We start from the raw sequence: 21785 nt of genomic DNA on the forward strand, positions 1-21785 counted from the left end.
TTTTATTCAACATTATTATTAACTTTTTTTTTTACTTTTATTTTGTCCCACTAGAGGACTTGAAGGCCTGCACCTTTGATCTTCACTCTAATACATTGCACTACCCACGTATTATTCACTGACAGTAAGCCTTTTAGGCCCTGCCTAATGGCCAAATGGGCTTCCATACTTGGCAGACCAGGAGGCCATTGTCACGCCTCCGGTTGCCATAGAAATGATCGGCAACTTGCAATCTCATTACAGCAATGCCAATAGGCTTCAAACCACTAAGATACTGCGATCCCTTTTGATCTCAGCATCTAAAAGGTTAATGGCAGGGATCGGGGCTAGCTTCATTCCCTGCCATTACAGCAGGGTGTCAGCTGTAACATACAGGTGACACCAGTGACTGATGCCATCTTGTTTCTGGGGACGGAAGAATTTTAGGCCCGCGCCTCCGGTCGGGACCTAACAGGCTTCCTTACTTGGCAGACAGGATGCCATTGTTAGGCCTCCAGTCTGCCAAAGCAGCTATTGGAACCCCAAGATTACATCGCAGGGTTCCGATCTGCTGGTAAACCCCATAGATGCAACTCTTTTGAGCACTGCATTTAAAGGGTTAATTGGCCAGATCGGAGGCTAACTCTAGTCCTGGCTATGCAGGAGGTTGTCAGATGCCATATACAGCTAACACCCGCTGGCGATGGTGCGAGTTCACCTTCTGAGCCCGCACCATCAAAAGCTACAGTTACAGTAATGTTACTTTGTTTTGCCTTAAGACCTTGGCAACAGCAACATAATAGTATGTGACATGAGGTTAAAGGATCTGCTAATGTTTTTGTACAAAGGACACATTCAGAGGTCTTGTGGGTTTCTTGCCTTGAGAGAATACCTACATTTGTATGATTCTATAGCTTTTCGAATGTTTTTGTTTCTCAGACTATAAATTATGGGATTTAAAAATGGAGTTACAATTGCATAAAATACAGAGAGACACTTATTAAATACAAAAGTGTATCCATGATTTGGCCTTACATACATAGTTATAACAGAGCCATAATACAGAATAACCACAGTAAAGTGGGCTCCACATGTGGAGAACATCTTTTCACGACCACTATTAGAGGGTATCTTTAAAATAGCTAAAATAATCTGTAAGGAAGATAAGATGATAAAGAACAAACAACTAAACACAATGGTCCACACAAGGCTGAAAAAGTAATTTTTTAGAAGTGATGTGTCACCAAAAAACGATTCAAACATAAAGTAGACATATAGGAATTATTAACTAGTGACTATTTTGTGTGGTATTACTATCAGTTTTACACAGGGAAGATCCGGCGGACATCCCATACCAGCGATATCGACGAACAGCGACAGTCACAAAGGCCGAGGGTCGGCCGAAACGTCTTACCAAGTCGCTTACTACCTCAACTTTACCAACTTTTGTTGCAATAAAACTTACATTTGTTTGCATCTGGATCTCTTGTGTAATTCTGTGTGTGCTGGGGTTATACATTTCCAATATTGTGGGATTCTCGTCCCTACCCTACTAGCACCACGCTAATAGATTGAGGAGTGCATCCTAATATCTATTTTTGATTATCAGTTTTAAAAGCTGTGAGCTGGCGTCCCCCTTGGGTTGCTGTATTGGGCAGTCACGCACACGGAAACAGGGTAAAATAGATACAGCGGGTACTTTTTATTTGCACCAAACAAACAGATCCTTTTTGTACAGAGTTTGCGTCCACTGGGTAAAGCAACCAACATAACAATATCACTTTGTTGAAAAACAGTCTTTAACCCCTTAACTGGTTGCCGACACAGGACGAGTATGCTCGTCCTGAGCAGCGAGCACTTCGCGCATTAGGACGAGCATACTCGTCCTGTGTGACAGCAGTCTCTGCCGTCTCTGTGTGTGCGATTGAGAGCGGGTCAACGGCTGTAATACACAGCCACGGCCCCGCTCTGACAGCGGAGAGGAGAGAAACATCTTCTCTCCGCTGTTAACACTTTGAACGCCGCGATGACAGCTGATCGCGGCGTTCAAGGAGAGGGGACTGCACATTGATCGCGTCACAGAATATAACTGTGACGCGATCAAAGCCAACAACTCGTATGGCCAGACAGCCCAGGGTCCAGTGAAGGACCCCAGGGCTGTCTGAACATATTTCCTGTTGTTAGGGCATACTGAGGTATGCCCTAACAACTGCCTGTGTACGATCAGTAACAGGCTAATGTACTGACATATAGATCTATGCCAGTACATTACAGTTACAAAATCAAAATCAAAATGATAAATCCCTTTATGGGAGTAAAAAAAAAAGTTAAATGAATGTAAAAAAAAAATAATGGTAAATAAATAAATAAAAAGTAAATAAAATACACAGAAACACACATTTTTTATAATAAATCAACTTTTTAAAATATAAGTCCCAAAACACAAAATAATATAGACATATTTGGTATCGCCACGACCGTAACAACCTGTACTACAAATGTATACCATTCTTTATTATGATCGGTGTATGGTGTAAAAAAAAAAATATTAAAACTGCTGCACAACTGCTTTTTTTCTGCATTTTAATCTAATTAAAAATGTATAGAAATTAAACGATAATGTCTTTGTACCAAAAAATGGTACGTACATAAAGTACAACTCGTCCCGCAAAAAACAAAGTCTCATACAACTACGTCGTACAAAAAATAAAAGCGTTATGAGCGTCGGGATACAAAGAGGGAAATTTACAAAAAATTGCTCTGTCCTCAAGGCTAAAATTGGCCGTGTCCTTAAGGGGTTAAGGACTGAGCCTATTTTGGCCTTAAGGACACAGCCTATTTTTGCAAATCTGACATGTGTCACTTTATGTGGTAATAACTGGTAATAACTCCAGAATGCTTTTGCCTATCCAAGCGATTCTGAGATTGTTTTCTCGTGACATGTTGTACTTTATGATACTGAAAAAATGTTGTCGTTAAATTCAATATTTATTTGTAAAAAACACCAAAATTTTGAGAAAATTTGCAAAAATCTGCATTTTTCTAAATTTTAATGTATCTGCTTGTAAAACAGATAGTAATACCACACAAAATATTTACTAGTTAACATTTCCCATATGTCTACTTTATGTTTGCATTGTTTTTTGAACGTGCTTTTATTTTTCTAGGACGTTACAAGGCTTAGAACTTTAGCAGCAATTTCTCACATTTTCAAGAAAATTTCAAAAGGCTATTTTTTCAGGGACCAGTTCAGTTCTGAAGTGGCTTTGAGGGCCTTATATATTAGAAACCCCCTATAAAACACCCCATTTTAAAAACTGCACCCCTCAAAGTATTCAAAAGCACATTCAGAAATTATTTTAACCCTCTAGGCGTTTCACAGGAAATAAAGCAAAGTAGAGGTGAAATTTACAAATTTCAATTTTTTTTTACGAAATTCATTTGTAATACAGTTTTTTCTGTAACACAGAAGGTTTTACCAGAGAAATGCAACTCAATATTTATTGCCCAGATTCTGAAATATTTAGAAATATCCCACATGTGGCCCTAGTGTGGTAATGGACTGAAATACCGGCCTCAGAAGCAAAGGAGCACCTGGTGGATTTTGGGGCCTCTATTTTATTAGAATATATTTTAGGCACCATGTCAGGTTTGAAGAGGTCTTGTGTGCCAAAACAGTGGAAACCCCCCAAAAGTGACCCCATTTTGGAAACTACACCCCTCAAGAAATTTTTCAAGAGGTATAGTTAGCATTTTTAGCCCACAGGTTTTTTGCTAAATTTATTGGTCTGTGAAAATGAAAATCAACTTTTTTTCTGAAAAAACATACGATGTTTTAGATTTTACAAGGAATAAAGGAGAAAAAGCACCCCAAAATTTGTAAAGCAATGTCTCCCGATTACGGCAATACCCCATATGTGGTAATAAACTGCTGTTTGGACCCACGGCAGGGCTCAGAAGGGAACGAGGGCCATTTGGATTTTGGAGCGCAGATTTTGCTGCATTGGTTTTCGGTGCCATGTCGTGTTTGCAAAGCCCTGGAGGGACCATAACAGTGGAAACTCCCCAAAAGTTCAGTATTTAATTGTGAAAAACACCATATATTTTTTTGCAGAAATTAATTTTTAATCCAATTTTCTTTAAAACACAGAACGTTTTACCAGAGAAGTGCAACTTAATATTTATTGCCCAGGTTCTGCAGTTTTTGGAAATATCCCACATGTGGCCGTAGCGTGCTACTGGACTGAAGCACCGGCCTCAGAAGCAAAGGAGCACCTAGTGGATTTTGGGGCCTTATTTTTATTACAATATATTTTAGGCACCATGTCAGGTTTGAAGGCCTCTTGTGCAGCCAAAACAGTTGAAATCCCCCAAAAGTGACCCCATTTGGGAAACTACACACCTTAAGGAAATTATCTAGGGGTATAGTGAGCATTTTGACCGCACAGGTTTTTTACAGAAATTATTGGAAGTAGGCCGTGAAAATGAAAATCTACATTTCTATCAAAGAAAATGTAGGTTTAGCGATTTTTTTTTCTCATTTCGACAAGGACTAAAGGAGAAAAAGCAGCATCAAATTTGTAAAGCAATTTCTCCCGAGTAAAATAATTCCTCACATGTGGTAATAAACTGTTGTTTGGATACACGGCAGGGCTTAGAATGGATGGAGCACCATTTGGCTTCTGGAGTTCACATTTAGCAGGAATGGTTTGCGTAGCCCATGTCACATTTACAAATCCCCTGAGGAGACAAAACAGTGGAAAACCCCCACAAGTGACCCCATTTTGGAAACTACACCCATTGAGGAAATTATCTAGGGGTATAGTGAGCGTTTTGACCCCACAGGTTTTTTGCAGAAATTATTGGAATTAGGCCCTGAAAATAAAAATCGACATTTTATCAAAGAAAATGTAGGTTTAGCTAATTTTTTCTAATTTCCACAAGGACTGAAAGAGAAAAAGCAAGATTTGTAGAGCAATTTCTCCCGAGTAAAACAGTACCCCACATGTGGTCATAAACGGCTGTTTGGACACACGGCAGGGCTTGGAAGGGAAAGAGCGCCATTTGGCTTTTGGAGCTCAAATTTAGCAGGAATGGTTTTCGGAGGCCATGTCGTATTTGCTAAGCCCCTGAGGGACCAAAACAGTGGAAACCCCCCACAAGTGGCCCCATTTTGGAAACTGCACCCCTTGAGGAAATTATATAGGGGTGTAGTAAGCATTTTGACCCCATAGATGTTTCATAGAATTTATTAGAATTGGGCAGTGAAAATAAAAACAATCCTTTTTCTTCAATAAGATGTAGCTTTAGCGCAAAATTTTTCATTTTCTCAACAAATAAAGGAAAAAAAAGAACCCAACATTTGTAAAGCAATTTCTCCCGAGTATGGCAATACCCCATATGTGGTCATAAACTGCTGTTTGGACACACGGCAGGGCTCAGAAGGGAACAAGCGCCATTTGGAGTTAAGATTTTGCTGGATTGGTTTCTGGGCGCCTGTGGGACCAAAACAATGGAAACCCCCCAGAAGTGACCCCATTTTGGAAACTACACCCCTTAATGCATTTACCTGGTGGTGTAGTAAGCATGTTAACCCTGCAGGTGTTTTGTAGAAATTAGTGTGTACTCGATGTTGCAACGTGAAAATGGGATTTTTTTCCATAGATATGCCAATATGTGGTACCCAGCTTGTGCCACCATAACGAGACAGCTCTCTAATTATTATGCAGTGTTTCCCAGTTTTAGAAACACCCTACATGTGGCCCTAATCTTTTGTCTGGACATTCGACCAGGCTCAGGAGTGAAAGCGTTCCTTTTTAAAATTGAGACCTAATTTGGCGATTTACAAAATATTAGTTCACAATTGCAGAGTCTCTGATGTGAAATAATAAAAGAAACCCCTGAGAAGTGACCCCATTTGGAAACTACACCCCTCAAGGCATTTATTAAGGGGTGTAGTGAGCATTTTCACCCCACAGGTCTTTTCCATAAATGAATGCGCTGCGGATGGTGCAAATTAAAAAAATTATATTTTTCCCTAGATATGCCATTTCAGTGGCAAATATGTCATGCCCAGCTTATGCCACTGGAGACACACACCCCAAAAATTGTTAAAAGGGTTCTCCCGGGTATGACGATGCAATATATGTGGAAGTAAACTGCTGTTTGGGCACACTGTAGGGTTTAGGCCATTTGGCTTTTGGAGAGCGGATTTTGCTAGGTAGTAGATTTGTTTGAGTATTGCTGGTGTTTCCATTTATAATGTGTAGGTACATGTAAGCTGGGCAGAGTACATCAGGGGCATAGTCATGTGGTATAATAATGGGGTAAAAAAACAATGATCCATAGATGTGTGTTACTCTGTAAAGCAATCCTTTCTGCACAGGCCGGTGTTGCACTGTTATATGGCGTCCTTTCTTATGCTCCTTTTGATCCACACTCCGCACCTTTGCAGTTTGGGGAATTTTGCTGGGAAATTGTTGTCCTGGTATAATACGGGCACCGTCGTTTGGTCCCTCCCCTTCCTGGTTCCCTAATTTTAGGTCCTTGATAAGTTGCCTCTTCTAACAGAAGAAATGTTCCCCTCGGGCCGGCACAACTGCATATTTTTTATTTCCTGACTTATTGGAGCCATAACTAATTTTAGTTTTCATAGATGTAGTGGTATGAGGGCTGTTTTTTTGCGGGACGAGCTGTATTTATTATTGGTACCATTTTGGGGTACATGCCACTTTTTGATCACCTTTTATCCTATTTTTTTAGAGGCCAGGTAAACAAAAAAAACGCAATTCTGGCATAGATTTTTTAGAATTTTTTTTATACAGCGTTCACCATGCGTTATAAATTACATGTTAACTTTATTCTGTGGGTCCGTACGATTCTGGCGATACCTAATTTATAGCACTTTTTTATGTTTTACAACTTTTTACACAATAAAATTATTTTTGTAAGAAGAATGTATTTTTTCTGTCGCCAAGTTGTGAGAACCATAACTTTTTTGTCGACGGAGCTGTATGAGGGATGTTTTTGCGAGACGAGCTATAGTTTTTATAGGTACCATTTTTGGATACATGCAACTTTTTGATCACTTTTTATTCCAATATTTGTAGGGCAAAGTGACCAAAAAAAAACTCTGGTATAGTTTTTTAAGTTTTTTTTTACGCTGCTCACCGCGTGCAATAAATAATATAATAATTTTGATACCTCAGGTCGTTACGGTCGCGTCGATACCAAATACGTATGGTTTATTATTTTTTTTCAATAATAAAGGACTTGATAATTGAAAAAGGGCGATTGTGTTTTATTTTATTACTTGAAACTTTTATTGTTTTCAAACTTTTATTTTTTTCACTTTTTTTTACACTTTTGTATACTTTTTTTACACTTTTTTTCAAGTCCCACTAGGGGACTTGAAGGTCCAACTGTCTGATGTTTTTTTTTCTAATACATTGCACTACCTACGTAGTGCAATATATTAGATCTGTCAGTTATTCACTGACAACAAGCCGATCAGGCTTAGCCTCCCGGCAGGGCCTAATCGGCTTCTGTAATGGCAGAGCAGGAGGCCATTGTGTCTCCTGTTGCCATAGCAGCAGTTGCCAGTCCTGATGGCCTGTCAGGGCTGGCGATCTGCTAGCAACCGCTAAAATGCAGCGATCACTTTCGATTGCTGCATCGAAGGGGTTAATGGCACGGATCGGAGCTCGTTTCCACTGCTGATGACACCGGATCAGCTCTTGAGCCGGCGCAATCTTGCCAGCGGCTACGGAAGCTGATCAGGCTCCGCCGCTGGGCGGGTCCTGACCGGCTTCCATGCTAGGCAGACCGGGAGGCCAGTATCAGGCCTCCGGTTGCCATTGCAGCCACCAGAACCCTGGCAATTTCATTGCTGGGCTTCCGATTAGCTGAAAACACCTTAAGTGCATCGATCGCGTTTGATGGCAGGGATCGAAGCTAATTTCGGTCCCCGCCATTACAGCCGGATGTTAGCTGTAAGACACTGCTGCGATCAGTCGATGATAGCACCGGCTCAGCTTCTGAGCCGGTGCCAAACATATGGCGTATGGATACGACAATTTGCGGGAATTCATGGCTTTCCATGGCATACCCATACGGCAAATGTCGGGAAGGGGTTAATATTATAAATATACATTGTTTAATAGACCAAAATGCCATAAAATTAAGACCATTGACTGGAGAAGTGAATAACACTGATTATTTCATTACAATGACACCTGGCAAAATGGTGGATATATTAGGCATATTAGGCAACAAGTCAACAGTCAGTTCTTGAAGTTGATGTGTTGGAAGCAGTAAAAATATGCATGCGTAAGGAGCTAAGTGACTTTGACAAGGACAATATTGTGATAGCTAGAGGACTGGGTCTAAGCATATCCAAAGCGGCAGGTCCTACGGGTCCTACAATATGCAGTGGCTAGTACCCTCTAAAAGGGGTCCAAGGAAGGACAACGGGTGAACCAGAAACAGGGTCATGGGTGCCGAAGACTCGTTGATGAGCATGTGGAGTGAAGGCTAGCCCCTCTGGTCCGAACCTACAGAAGAGTACCTATGCTGATCCCTGTCACTGCTGAAAGCACCTACAATGAGCAAGTTAGCATCAGAACTAGACCATGGAGTAATGGAAGAAAGTGGGCTAGTCTGATAAATCACATTTTCTTTTAAATCATGTCAACAGCCAGGTGTGTAGCTTACCTGTTGAAGACATAGTACCAGCATGCATTATGGAACGATATGAAGCCGACTGAGGTAGTGTGATGCTCAGAGCAATGTTCATCTGAAAAACCATGAGTCCTGGCATGTGAATGTTATTTTGACACGTACAGTACCACCTACTTAAAGTTATTGCAGACTAAGTACACCCCTCTAGGGCAACAATATTCCCTCTTTCAGCACGATAATGTGTCCAGCCACACCGTAAAAATTGTTCAAGAATGCTTTAAGGAACTCGACAAAGGGTTCAAGGTTTGGGCATGGCTTCTTAATTCTGCAGATCTCAATCCAATCAAGCATCTGTAGAATGTGCTGGAAAAACAAGTCCGAACGATGGAGTCCCCACCTTGCAACTTACAGGATTTAAAGGATCTGCTACTAAAGTTTTGTCACCAGACACTACAGACATCTACAGAGGTCTTTGTAAAGTCCATGCCTTAATGAGTCAGAGCTGTTTTGGCAGTATGAAGGAGACCTACACAAAATCAGGCAGGTGGTTTTAATATTATGGCTTAACCCCCTTCCCGAAATTTGTCGTAAGTATACGACATGGAAAGCCAGTGCTTCCCGCAAAATGTCGTATACTTACGCTGAATGTTTGGCACCGGCTCAGAAGCTGAGTCCTGCCATCATCTCCTGATGTCAGCTGTATCTGACAGCTGACATCCTGCTGTAATGGCGTGGACCGAAGTTAACTTCGATCCTCGCCATTAATCCATTCAATGCAGCCATCAAAAGCGATGGCTACATTTAAGGTGTTTGCAGCTCATCAACACCCCAGCAATGAAATCGCCGGGGTGTCAGTGGCTGCAATGGCAACCGGAGGCCTAATAGTGGCCTCCCGGTGTGCCTAGCACGGAAAAATTCCAGCCCCCACCCGGAGGCGGGGCCTGAATGGCTTCCGTGGCTGCCGGCAAGATGGTGCTGGCTCAGGAAATGAGCCAGGGTCATCAGCGGTGGATATCAGCTGTATGTTACAGCTGAAATCCACCTGTAATGGCAGGAACCGGAGCTAGCTCCGATCCCTGCCATTAACCCCTCAGATGCAGCGATCGGATGCGATCACTGCATATTTGTGGTTGTTAGCAGATCGGCAGCTGTGCCCTGCAATCGCACGACTGCCGACTGCTATTATGACGCCAGGAGACATTACAATGGCCTCCTGTTTGCCATTACGGAAGCCGATTAGGCCCCGCTCGGATGCGAAGACTAATCGGCTTGCTGTCAGTAAATGACTGACAGATCTAATACATTGCACTACGTAGGTAATGCAATGTATTAGAAAAAAAATCTGACAGTTGGACCTTCAAGTCCCCTAGTGGGAATAAAGTAAAGTGTAATAAAAAGGGAAAAAAAAAATTGAAAAAATTTGTAAAAAATATAATAAAAGTTTTAAGTAATAAAATAAAACACAATCACCCTTTTTCCCTTATCAAGTTCTTTATTATTGAGAAAAATAAATAAACCATACATATTTGGTATCGCCGCGACCATAACGGCCTAAACTATAAAAATATTATGTTATTTATTCCATAAAGAAAAACAAAAAAAATTATGTCAGAATTTCTGTTTTTTGGTCACTTTGCCCTACAAAAATTCAAATAAAAAGTGATCAAAAAGTCGCATGTATCCAAAAATGGTGCCTATAAAACTATAGCTCGTCTCTCAAAAAACAAGCCCTCATACAGCTCTGTCAACGAAAAAATTTAAAAGTTATGGTTCTCACAACACGGCGACAGAAAAAATACATTATTTTTACAATAGTAATTTTGTTTGTGCAAAAAGTTGTAAAACATAAAAAAGTGCTATAATTTAGGTATCGTACTGACCCGCAGAATAAAGTTAACATGTAATTTATAACGCGTAGTAAACGCTGTATAAAAAAAACCCTAAAAAACTATGGCAGAATTGCTGTTTTTTGGTCACCTTGCCTCTCAAAAAATAGGATAAAAAGTGATCAAAAAGTGGCATGTTCAAAACCACAAAAAAGGCCATACTTGTACTATTCACAGCACTGACCCCTATTCGTCACACATTTACTTTCTATTACATTATCACACAGTTCTGACACTTCCATACATACACATTTCTTTTTTACCACACATGCACACCCTAGTACTACACTGACACACATTTATTGCACACTTGTGAGCACTTAGTTCGCCACTCCCCTCACTGCTAGTGGGAGTTTCTATCACTATTTAATGCACCCTCCTTCTGCAGCATTTCTTGACCTGTCTGCGTCCTGATGGGAACGGGTTTTCACCCACCCACTTAGTAAGTATGGCCTTTTTTGTGGTTTTGAAGTTATCTATGTCCCATTCTTTCTGCTGGTGGTTTCAAAAAGTGGCATGTACCCCAAAATAGTACCAAAAATAACTACAGCTCGTCCCGCAAAAAAACAGCCCTCATACCACTAGATCTATGAATAAATAAAATTAGTTATGGCTACAATAAGTCAGGAAATAAAAACATGCAGTTGTGCAGATCAGAGGGGAACATTTCGTCTGTTTCAAGAGGCGATTTATCGGGGCCTTAAAATTAGGGAACCAGGAAGGGGGGCCCAAACATATCTGCTAGAAGCGAGGACGCCCGTATTATACAAGGACAACACTTCCTAGCAAAATTCCCCAAACTGCAAAGGTGCAGAGTGTAGCTCAAAAGGGGGATAAGTAAAGACACCGTTTATCAGTGCGACACCGGCCTGTGCAGAAAGGATTGCTTCACAGCGTAACACACATCTATGGATTATTTTATTGTTTACCCCATTAATATACCCCCTGACTATGCCCCTGATGTACTCTGCCCGCCTTACATATCTCCCCACATTATAAACGGAAACACCAGCAATACTCAAACAAAACTACTACCAAGCAAAATCTACGCTTCAAAAGCCAAATGGCGCTCCCACCCATCTGAATCCTACAGTGTGCCCAAACAGCAGTTTACTTCCACATATATGGCACCGCCATACCCGGGAGAACCCTTTTAACAATTTTTCTGGTGTGTGTCTATCTATTTTCTAATAAAAAGGAGACCCCAAAATCCTCTAGGTGCTCCTTTACTTCTGAGGCCTGTATTTCAGTCCATAAGCACACTAGAGTCACATGTGGGATATTTCCTAAAACTGCAGAACCTGGGCAATAAATATTGGGTTGCGTTTCTCGGGTAAATCGTTGTGTTACAAAAAAAATTGATTAAAAATGAATTTCTGCAACAACAAAAAATGAAATTTGTAAATTTCACCTCTAATTTGGTTTTATTCCTGTGAAACGTCTAAAGGGTTAATAAACTTTCTAAATCCTATTTTGAATACTTTGAGGGATGGAGTTTTTAAAATGGGATTACTTTTTGGAGGTTTCTAATATATAAGGCCCTAAAAGCCACTTCACAACTGAACTGCCCCTGTAAAAATAGCCTTTTGAAATTTTCGTGAAAATGTGAGAAATTGCTGCTAAAGTTCTAAGCCTTATAACATCATAGAAAAATAAACGGATGTTCAAAAAAACGATGTCAATCTAATGTAGACATGTGGGGGATGTTAATTAGTGACTACTTTGTGTGGTATAACTGCCTGTCTTACAAGCAGATACATTTAAATTTAGAAAAATGCTAATTTTTGAAATTTTTCGCTAGATTTTGGTGTCTTTCACATTTAAATACTGTATGTATTGAGCAAATTTTGCAAGTAACATAAAGTCCAATGTGTCACGAGAAAACAATCTCAGAATCTCTTGGATAGGTTAAAGCATTCCGAAGTTATTACAACATAAAGTGAAACATGTCAGATTTGAAAAATGAGGCTCTGTATGGAAGGTCAAAAGTGGCTAAAGAGGGAAGGGGTTAAAGGTGTATATACGTGTGAGTTGATAAATATTTATCATACTAATTACACTTTTTACCTTAATCTCAGCTCTGGTCTGTCCTATTGGCAGTGTGCTGTCGCCATTTCTTTGTCTGCTGTATATTTGCAGTCACAGGTGTTCTTGCACCTGCATACACGTTTTGTATCATTTTGTTGGAATGTGCTGTTCAAAATTTTGTTGTGTTTATGGGATCCATATATGTGGGGTTAGTGACTGCCTCCATTTTTGTTCTTGCACTCCTCCCATTCTGCCCTGGCTGATATTAATTAGTTTAATGCTGGTTTCTACCATCCCCAGGTATATATGTAGGCTTAGTCCCAGTTCTGGGTGTATGTGCAGAGTAGTTCCCCACCTTACAAAGGTCGCCTTGTCGTGGCAGGTGGGCTAACACTTTTTGATCAAAATGTGCACTAAGAACCTCAATATTTATAAGTAGATTTAGCGTTACTGCATATTTATTTATATTTAGTGGCTTAGGTGGCATTAGTGTCCGCAGTGTGCTGTTGCCATTTCTTTGTCTGCTGTATATTTGCAGGCACAGGTGTTCTTGCAACTGCATACATGTTTTGTATCATTTTGTTGGAATGTGTTGTTCAAATTTTTGTTGTGTTTATGTGATTCATATATGTGGGGTTAGTGACTGCCTCCATTTTTGTTCTTGCACTCCTCCCATTCTGCCCTGGCTGATTTTAATTAGTTTAGTGCTGGTTTCTACCAGCCCCAGGTATATATGTAGGCTTAGTCCCAGTTCTGGGTGTATGTGCAGAGTAGTTCCCCACCTTACAGAGGTCGCCTTGTCGTGGCAGGTGGGCTAACACTTTTTAATCAAAATGTGCACTAAGATCCTCCCTATTTGTAAGTAGATTTAGCGTTACTGCATATTTATTTATATTTAGTGGCTTAGGTGGCAATAGTGTCCGCAGTGTGCTGTCGCCATTTCTTTGTCTGCTGTCCTATTGACTAGGCACAACAAAAACGATAGAATGCCTACATTTGTATGATTGTATAGCGTCTCGAATGTTATTGTTTCTCAGACTATAAATTATTGGATTTAAAAAAGGAGTTACAATTGCATAAAATACTGAAAGACACTTATCAAATACAAAAGTGTATCCTTGACTTGGCCTTACATACATAGTTATAACAGAGCCATAATACAGAATAACCACAGTAAAGTGGGATCCACATGTAGAGAACATCTTTTTATGACCACTATTAGAGGGTTTCTTTAAAATAGCTAAAATAATCTGTAAGTAAGATAAGATAATAAAGAACAAACAACTAAACACAACGCTCCACACAAGGCTGAAAAAGTAATTTTTTAGAAGTGATGTGTCAGTGCAAGAAAGATTATATAGTGGTGATGCATCACAAAAAAAATTATCAATCTCATTTCTACCACAAAAGGACAATTTACTAAAAAGATAAATAGGAAATAATGATCCTGTAAGACCGGCCAGCCAAGACATGAATGCCAACTGGTGGCAAAATCTGTTAGTCATTATTGCCATATATCGCAATGGATTACATATTGCCAAATACCGATCATAAGCCATTACTGCAAGTAAGTAATTTTCAATACCTGCCAAAACAAAGAAGAAATATAGTTGGGAAATACAGCCAGTAACAGATATTCTTCTATCACCAGATACTAAATCTGTCAACATTTTTGGCATAGTAACTGAAGCGTAAGCAATTTCCATGAAGGCAAAATTTCCAAGGAATAAGTACATTGGACATTGAAGTTTGGAGCTTTGCCAGATAACAGTAATGATAATAGTGTTCTCGGTAATTATTGATATGTACATCAGGAAAAAGAGGAAAAAAAGAAATAGTTGTAGATTCTGGTTGACGTTGAATCCAAGAAGGTAAAATTCTGTTATTGTTGTATAATTTTCAGCTTGCATTCCTGTTAATTGTTATTCATTCTAAAAATAATGTAAATACAGTTATATGTGTAATAAGTTCTAAAGGGTTAATGTCATCACAGAAAGTGAATAGGGCCATACTATAGTTTTCTGTACAGCCGATAGTTGAGGGTCAATGTGCAGAGAATTTTTGAAGGAGCCGCAGTGCCAAAGCAGTGCTAAAGAAGCACTGTGGACCTTTCATTCTCAGAAATAATGAGGGACCCGGCGGTCGCACCCTTACCGATCACAAAGTGACAGCATTTCGCTAGGATATTCAATCACTTTCTGTGATGGAGGGCTCTGTTTTGTGTAATGAGTTGTAGCTTTTTAGGACACCATTTATTGTACCATATTATGTACTGGTAAAATGGAAATGGGAAAAAAACAGTGATCCCTTCATTGTTTTTTTTGTTTAGTTTTTACGGCGTTCACCATGCGCTAAAAACTACATGTTAATGTTATTTTGCGTGTCAATTCAATTACGGTAATATCAAATTAATATATCTTTATATGTTTTACTATTTTTACAAGGAAAAAAATAATTGTTAAAAATAAAAAAATGTTTTGTGTCGCCATATTCTGAGAGCCATAACTTGAATGAGCGGTGTGAGTGCTTCATTTTTTCAGGACGAGCTGCAGTTTTTATTAGTACCGTTGTAGGGCTCATAAGACTTTATAATTACATTTTAATAATTTTTTTCTGACAGATGAGGAAACCAAAAAACAGTGAATTTTTTTTTTCCCTGCATTCATTCTTCAAGTTAAAGAATCTTAAATTGTTCAGTCTTTTACAGATGTGGCGATACCACTTATGTTATATTTTTAGTGGGAAAATATGTTTGTTTTTTTTACTTTTAATATTTATTTTTATAAATTAAAAAAAATTCTATTTAACTATATTTTACTTTTCATTAGTCTACCAAGGGGACTTGAACCAGAGGTTTTGGGATCGTTTGCACGATATACAAATGTATTGCAGTATAACGTGATCTTTAAAGGCCTTAATAGGAGCACAAAAATGGCAGATATGGGGTCTTCATTAGGCTTTCAGGCTGCCATGACAACCTTTTTCACCCCATGATTGTTTCTCAGGGGAGAGGTCGGGCTGTTGGAGGGGGCTGCCCCATCTTTCTATCGGCTTAGATGCCGTGGTCTCTTTTGACCGCGGCATCTAAGTGGTTAAACTAGCTTTTCCGCTTGTTGCAGTGAAGTGCAGGCTGTAACATACAGCCAACACACACAATTTATGGAGTGGTCTCAGGCCATGAGCCTGCTCCATACTTTCCTTGCCAGTCTCCGCCGTGTATAAGTCGGGAAGGGGTTAAAGGGGTGACTTATGGGAAATGACCACCGGACCCCACCAATTAGCATAGAAAGAAATCTGTGGTTTCTATATTGTTTATTCAAGCACAGCGAAATACAGATGAGAATGCCCCCGAGAGTTGAACCCCTGCCGATTATACCTGGCCTACCACCACAACAACCCCATCCATACTATGAACATCAAAGAGGGGGGCTCTGTAAGAGTGTCTTTCACTCTAGTGAACCCGTTGTGTAGATGCATTACATGGCCGACCTCTCATTTGAATAGCTGAAATGTAATGGTACATTTAACCTGTAGCGCCAGAAAAGCCGTGGCTTACCCCATGATAACAGCTGATGGCTGCGGGGTAGAGAAGTAGGACCTACATCCATTAGCTGATTGCCGAGTCGGATTCTTTTTAAAAAGGAATTGTCTTCATTAGACAACCCCTTTAATAGTCGATCAACTTGTTCATGCTAAACACAGGAATACATAGAGAGCTTATACATTAATATACAATACAACTCTTTATTGGTTGGGATAGAACTTTGTCAATGACACAAAACTTTAATTGGTAACTTTTTTTGAAAAGGTTCTAACCAAAATCTAAATGCCGTGTAGATCTGTCAGAATATTTTAGGTTTAACTTATTCCCAGATTTTCAATGACTCAAACATGCACAGTAAAATTTGTTTCTAAACTTGTGTCCATGTAGGTTGTCCCAGCTTCTCCATACTACAAAGACATAGGCAATCAGTGTCCTGGTGTATGGTGCCTCAATGCTACTAGGTGTGAATACCTCTGTAATACTGAGTCCAATGCAACATGCCATGATCTTATTTTCTGTTGGATTCTCAAATAATCCAAAAGCAAAAAATCTATGTATGTCTCGTATGAGACATATGGCGATTGTATGTCTGATGGTTGTATTGTCTAAAGCTATATTACGGCATCGTACAACTTTGAGGTTATATGCAGCCATAAAGAACTGATGTTAGTGAGACATTATAAGAAACTAGCAGAGACCCTTTCCTAAATGCATTGCTGTCGTTTAAAGATGACTGTATGTACATTTGTAATACTGCATTTACACTAGTCAGGAGATTATCATACCTCTGATGTAATAAAAAACGTGAAAATTGCAATTGTAAAAAAGCCAAACACAGACAATATTAAGAAAACTGAGGATAACGCATAATGAAATATTCACTTGTATGTCTGAACTTGTGTCACTCTGCAGATTCAAGCATTTTCTAAACTTGCGTCCATGTAGGTTGTCCCAGCTTCTCCATACTACAAAGACATAGGCAATTAGTGTCCTGGTCTAAGGTGCCTCAATGTTTCTAGGTGTTAATACCTCTGTAATACTGAGTCCAATGCAACATGCCATGATCTTATTTTCTGTTGGATTCTCAAATAGTCCAATAGAAAAAAACCTATGTATGTCTTGTATGAGACATTTGGAGATTGTATGTCTGATAGTTGTGTTGTTTAAAGCTATATTACGGCATTGTACAACTTCGAGGTTATATGCAGCTGTAAAGAACTGATGTTAGTGAGACATTATAAGAAACTAGCAGAGCCCCTTTCCTAAATGCATTGCTGTCATTTAAAGATGACTGTATGTACATTTGTAATACTGCATTTACACAAAAATGATCTCCTCTCTCGTATATTTCAGATAAGGTCTATTTATTGATGTGTGGAAAAAATGTCAGATAAAATCAGTGTTACGACAAGTATGATTTATATACTTACAAAATAACCATTTGATTAATTTTGGATTCTCATAAGACGATATACTGTAAATGATAAAGGGGGAAATGGTACTTTTTGCCCATGCCACAATATTTTAAATGTCTTTAAAATCCCAAGATTGACAGACCCTTGAGGTTAATTATAATGAGACGTGTTATAAAAAAAAAAAAACTTACTAAGTGTTAAAAAAGCTACTGTATAAAACCAATTATTGTAATTGTATTTACTTACTTCCCTGAATTTGGCACACAATTTAATTCTGGTCCGGCCGTCTGAATGCTGCAGAAAGTTTTTTTCCTTTCCACAGTGTAGGACAGAGGTCCTCAACCTTCTGCTGGTTGTGAGCAACTTTCAAATATGGCAGGTTCTATTGAGCCACACTGGGTATTAAAAGGTGAAAAAATTATATATTAGGCCAGGATCACACACACGGTGTAACGCCCGCGGCTGCGGTCCGTCGTCCCTATTCACCGCTCGACGGCCGCGACCACAGACTTCCTAGTTCAGGCAGGCATCTCCCTCCTAGGAGAGGCCGGCACTCTGTTCCTCTCCACCCTGCAGTGTTCTCTGGGGTGCGCTCGTTCCCGACCTTAAAGGGCCAGTGCGCGCACATGAAAAATATTACTGATTAGCTCATGATAATCCTGGACTATAAAAAAGACTCTGTCCTTTCACTGCTTGCCTGAGCATTGTTGTTTATTCCTATGTTAGTCTTAGCAAATGGTTCCTTAGTGTTATCCTGTTCCCAGTGTTCCCATGTCCTGTTTACCGTGCTGTGTTTGTTCCTGAGCCTTATCGAGTGTTGGAGTCATGTTGTACCACCTGTCACGCTCGTTGTCATACACCACATCTGGTGTCATCTGCCACGCCTGATATCATCTGCCACGTGTGGCGTCATCTGCCTTCAAGTTTCATCTGTGCCTTAGGCTTCATGCCCACTTTAGTCTTTTTCTTCAGGGTGCTAGCCGTTTTTTTGATGGCTAGCACCCTGACCCATTAATTTCAATGGGGCCATGCACACTTCAGTTTTATTGACGGTCCTGTTGCTCCATTCCGACCAAAGTAGAGCATGTCCTATCCCCATGCAAGTCAATGGGGCCGTCAAAAAAAACTGAAGGCACACGGAAGGCATCCGTGTGCCATCCGTGTGTCACGGACCTGTTGCCTAGCAACGGCCGGGTGGGCAGAGGTACACATACAGTCATGCTGCACCGCACTAATCGGCAGCCCCTTCTCTCTGTCAGTACTGATAGAGAGAAGAGGCTGCTGATCAGTGCTGGAACGCAGCGATATTAAGAAAAATAAGTTCATTGTACCCCGGCCATTGTTTTGGTGACGCGTCCCTCTTCTGACATCCAGTCCGACCTCCCTGGATGATGCGGCAGTCCATGTGACCGCTGCGGCCTGTGATTGGCTGCAGCGGTCACTTGGTCTGAAACGTCATCTCAGGAGGCCGGACTTGAGGAAGAAGCAGGGTAGCAGGGAGTTCTGGGTAAGTAGTAACTGTTTTTTGCAGGTTTTTTTTAATGAACCATTAATCTATATTGTGAGCGCGCCGCGCATGGTATTCAATGTCTCGCGGTAGTCTCTGTCCAGGGGGCTGAAAAGAATTAAAGGGCTGCACTGATTGGCAGTAACTCTTTCAGCACCCTCGACAGTGAGTACCGCTGGACAGGGAATAGCATGTGCGGCACTCGCAATATCGTGTACATAGTGTGAACGGGTTTCAGTTTCCTCTCGGAAACACGGAAGTGTACACGGAGTACACACGGGAAGCACACTGTTCCAATCACGGACACACGGATACGTGAAATACGGCCATGAAAACGGTGATGGAAGTGTGTACGAGGTATAAGCCTCTCCTACTGTCTGGACTATTACAGGTACTCTTGTACTAGGACTTTGTATAGACTGTTGTTTGCCCAGCTTCTACTCCGCTAAGGTGGTGCGGCCTAGTGGGTCCAGATACCCACGGATCGTGACACACGGTTTTGATGCAGTTTTTGGCTTCGTATTTTAGCCAAACACAGAAGTGGACACAAATAAGGAGATGCTTTATATCGTGTCTTCTTTTTAGATCCACCTCTGGCTTTGGCTAAAAAAAACTTATCTGAAAATTGCCACAAAAAGTGCATCAAAACTGTGTGTGATTATGGCATTAAAGATATGACCCACTTATATGGCTTTTACTCTAACATTAACTACCAGTAATATAGTTTTGACCTCACCTTTTGTGTTCATTATAAACCTTTAACAGTGCGGGCTCAGAAGCGGATATCAGTGCGGGTGTCAGCGGTATATTACAACTGACACACTCCTGTAACGGCCAGGAACGGAACTATTTTCCGATTCAGCCGATTAAGACCTCAGATGCTACTCTCAATAGAGAGCGCAGCATCTGAGGGATTTTTAGGGGTTTTTACCCGACCAGCAGCCCAGCGATGCAATCGCTGGGTTGGTAAGGGAACCGGATAAAATAATAGCCTCTCGCGGGTCCTCATAGATTTGCTATCAGTGAATAACTGACAGCTCTAATATTTTTGTATTAGAATAGTGATCGAGACTTCAGGCCTTCAAGTCACCTAGTGGGACAAAAAAAAAATCTAAAAAAAGTTAATAAAAATGTTGTCAAGTATGAAAAAGCCAAACTGCTTTTTTTTCCCCATAATAATTATTTTATTATTGTAAAAAACGTAAAAAAATAAAAATAAACTATACATAATTGATAACGCCATGTCTGTATCGACCCAAACGGAAAAACTATTATATAATTTATCCCGCACGGTGAATGCTGTAAAAAAAAAAAAAATTAAATACAATGCCAGAATTCCTGTTTTTAAATCACTTCTCCCTAAAAATTGTATAAAAATTGATCAAAATGTCACATTTACTCCAAAATAGTACCAATACAAACGACAACCCGTCCCGCAAAATAAAATCCCTGACACAGCTTTGTCCACGAAAAAATAAAAATTTTATAGGTCTTAGAATATGGCGATAGAAAACAAATGTTTTTTTTTTTTAAAAAAAAGTGATTTTATTGTTCAAAAGCTGAAATACATGCAAAACTATGTACATTTGGTATTGCCGTAATCGTATCGACCCGCTGAATAAAGTTATCATATAATTTATATCGCACGGTGAATGCCGCGAAAAACCCAATAAAAAACTATTCCAGAATTTGTTTGTTTTTGGTAATTTCCTCTTCCAAAAAAATGAAACAAAAAGTGATCAATGAGTCGAATGTGTCAAAAAATTGTACCAATAAAATCTACAGCTTGTCTCACTAGTAATGGGGTGATGATTAACATCCCGATGTGCAGGCCGGAGGGGAACATTCCTTCAGTTTCAGGGCCATAGTATTGAGGAACTAGCAAGGGAAGGGACAGAGCATATCTGCTGGAAATGAGGGCACCCGTGTTATACCAGTGCAACACTTTCCCAGAAAAAAAGTTCCCAAACTACAAAGGAGAAAACGTCACCAAAAGGTGCAGTGTTACAAAAGAGGGATAAGAAAGGAGATTATTTATCAGTGCTCCACTGGACTGTCCATAACGGATTGCTTCACAGCGTACCACACATCTATAGATAATTGTATTAATTACCCCATTATTAAACCCTTTAGTCGTTTCACAGGAATAAAGGCAAAGTGAAAGTGAAATTTAAATATTTTATATTTTTTGCAGATATTCAAATTGTATCCTTTATTTCTGTAACACAGCAGTTGTTAACAAAGAAACACCACTCAATATTTATTACCCTAATTCTGCCGTTTTTAGAAATAGCCCATATATGGCCCTATTGTGCTATTTGACGTGAATTTTGGGGTCTACTTTTTATTAGGAAGTTTTCTAGGCCCCACTACAGGTTTGCAGAGGCCTTGAGATGACAAGACATAAGAAACACCCCCAAAAAGAACTCATTTTGGAAATTATACCCCTCAAGGAATTCATATAGGGTTGCAGTGAGCATTTTGACCCCTCAAGTATTTCAAAGGCTTTATTAGAAATAGGCTGGAAAATGAAACTTTTTATTTTTTCCAATTAGACGTAGTTTTAGCTACTAGTCCACAAGGACTAAAAGGGTAAAATTCCCCCCAACATTTGTAACATTTGTAAAGTAATTTCTTCTGCATATTTGGTCATAAACTGTTTCGAGAAACCACAGGGCTCAGTAGAGAAGGAGCACCATTTGTCTTTTAGAGCGCAGATATTGCTGGATTGGTTTTTAAGCCCCATG

At 39.9% G+C, this 21785-nt stretch overlaps 1 protein-coding gene across 1 annotated transcript; it reads right to left on the minus strand.

The window, feature by feature from the left end:
• Window positions 1-1099: 1099 nt before the first annotated feature.
• LOC142651891 (olfactory receptor 6B9-like) lies at window positions 1100-14482 on the minus strand. The gene is made up of 2 exons (XM_075827170.1): window positions 13855-14482; window positions 1100-1131 (listed from the first exon to the last, which is right to left on the minus strand). Exons 1-2 carry the CDS (start codon window positions 14480-14482, stop codon window positions 1100-1102), a joined length of 660 nt encoding a protein of 219 aa, XP_075683285.1.
• Window positions 14483-21785: the final 7303 nt, after the last annotated feature.

This window comes from Rhinoderma darwinii, chromosome 1 (genome assembly GCF_050947455.1).
Source record: "Rhinoderma darwinii isolate aRhiDar2 chromosome 1, aRhiDar2.hap1, whole genome shotgun sequence".
NCBI classification, from domain to species: domain Eukaryota; kingdom Metazoa; phylum Chordata; class Amphibia; order Anura; family Rhinodermatidae; genus Rhinoderma; species Rhinoderma darwinii.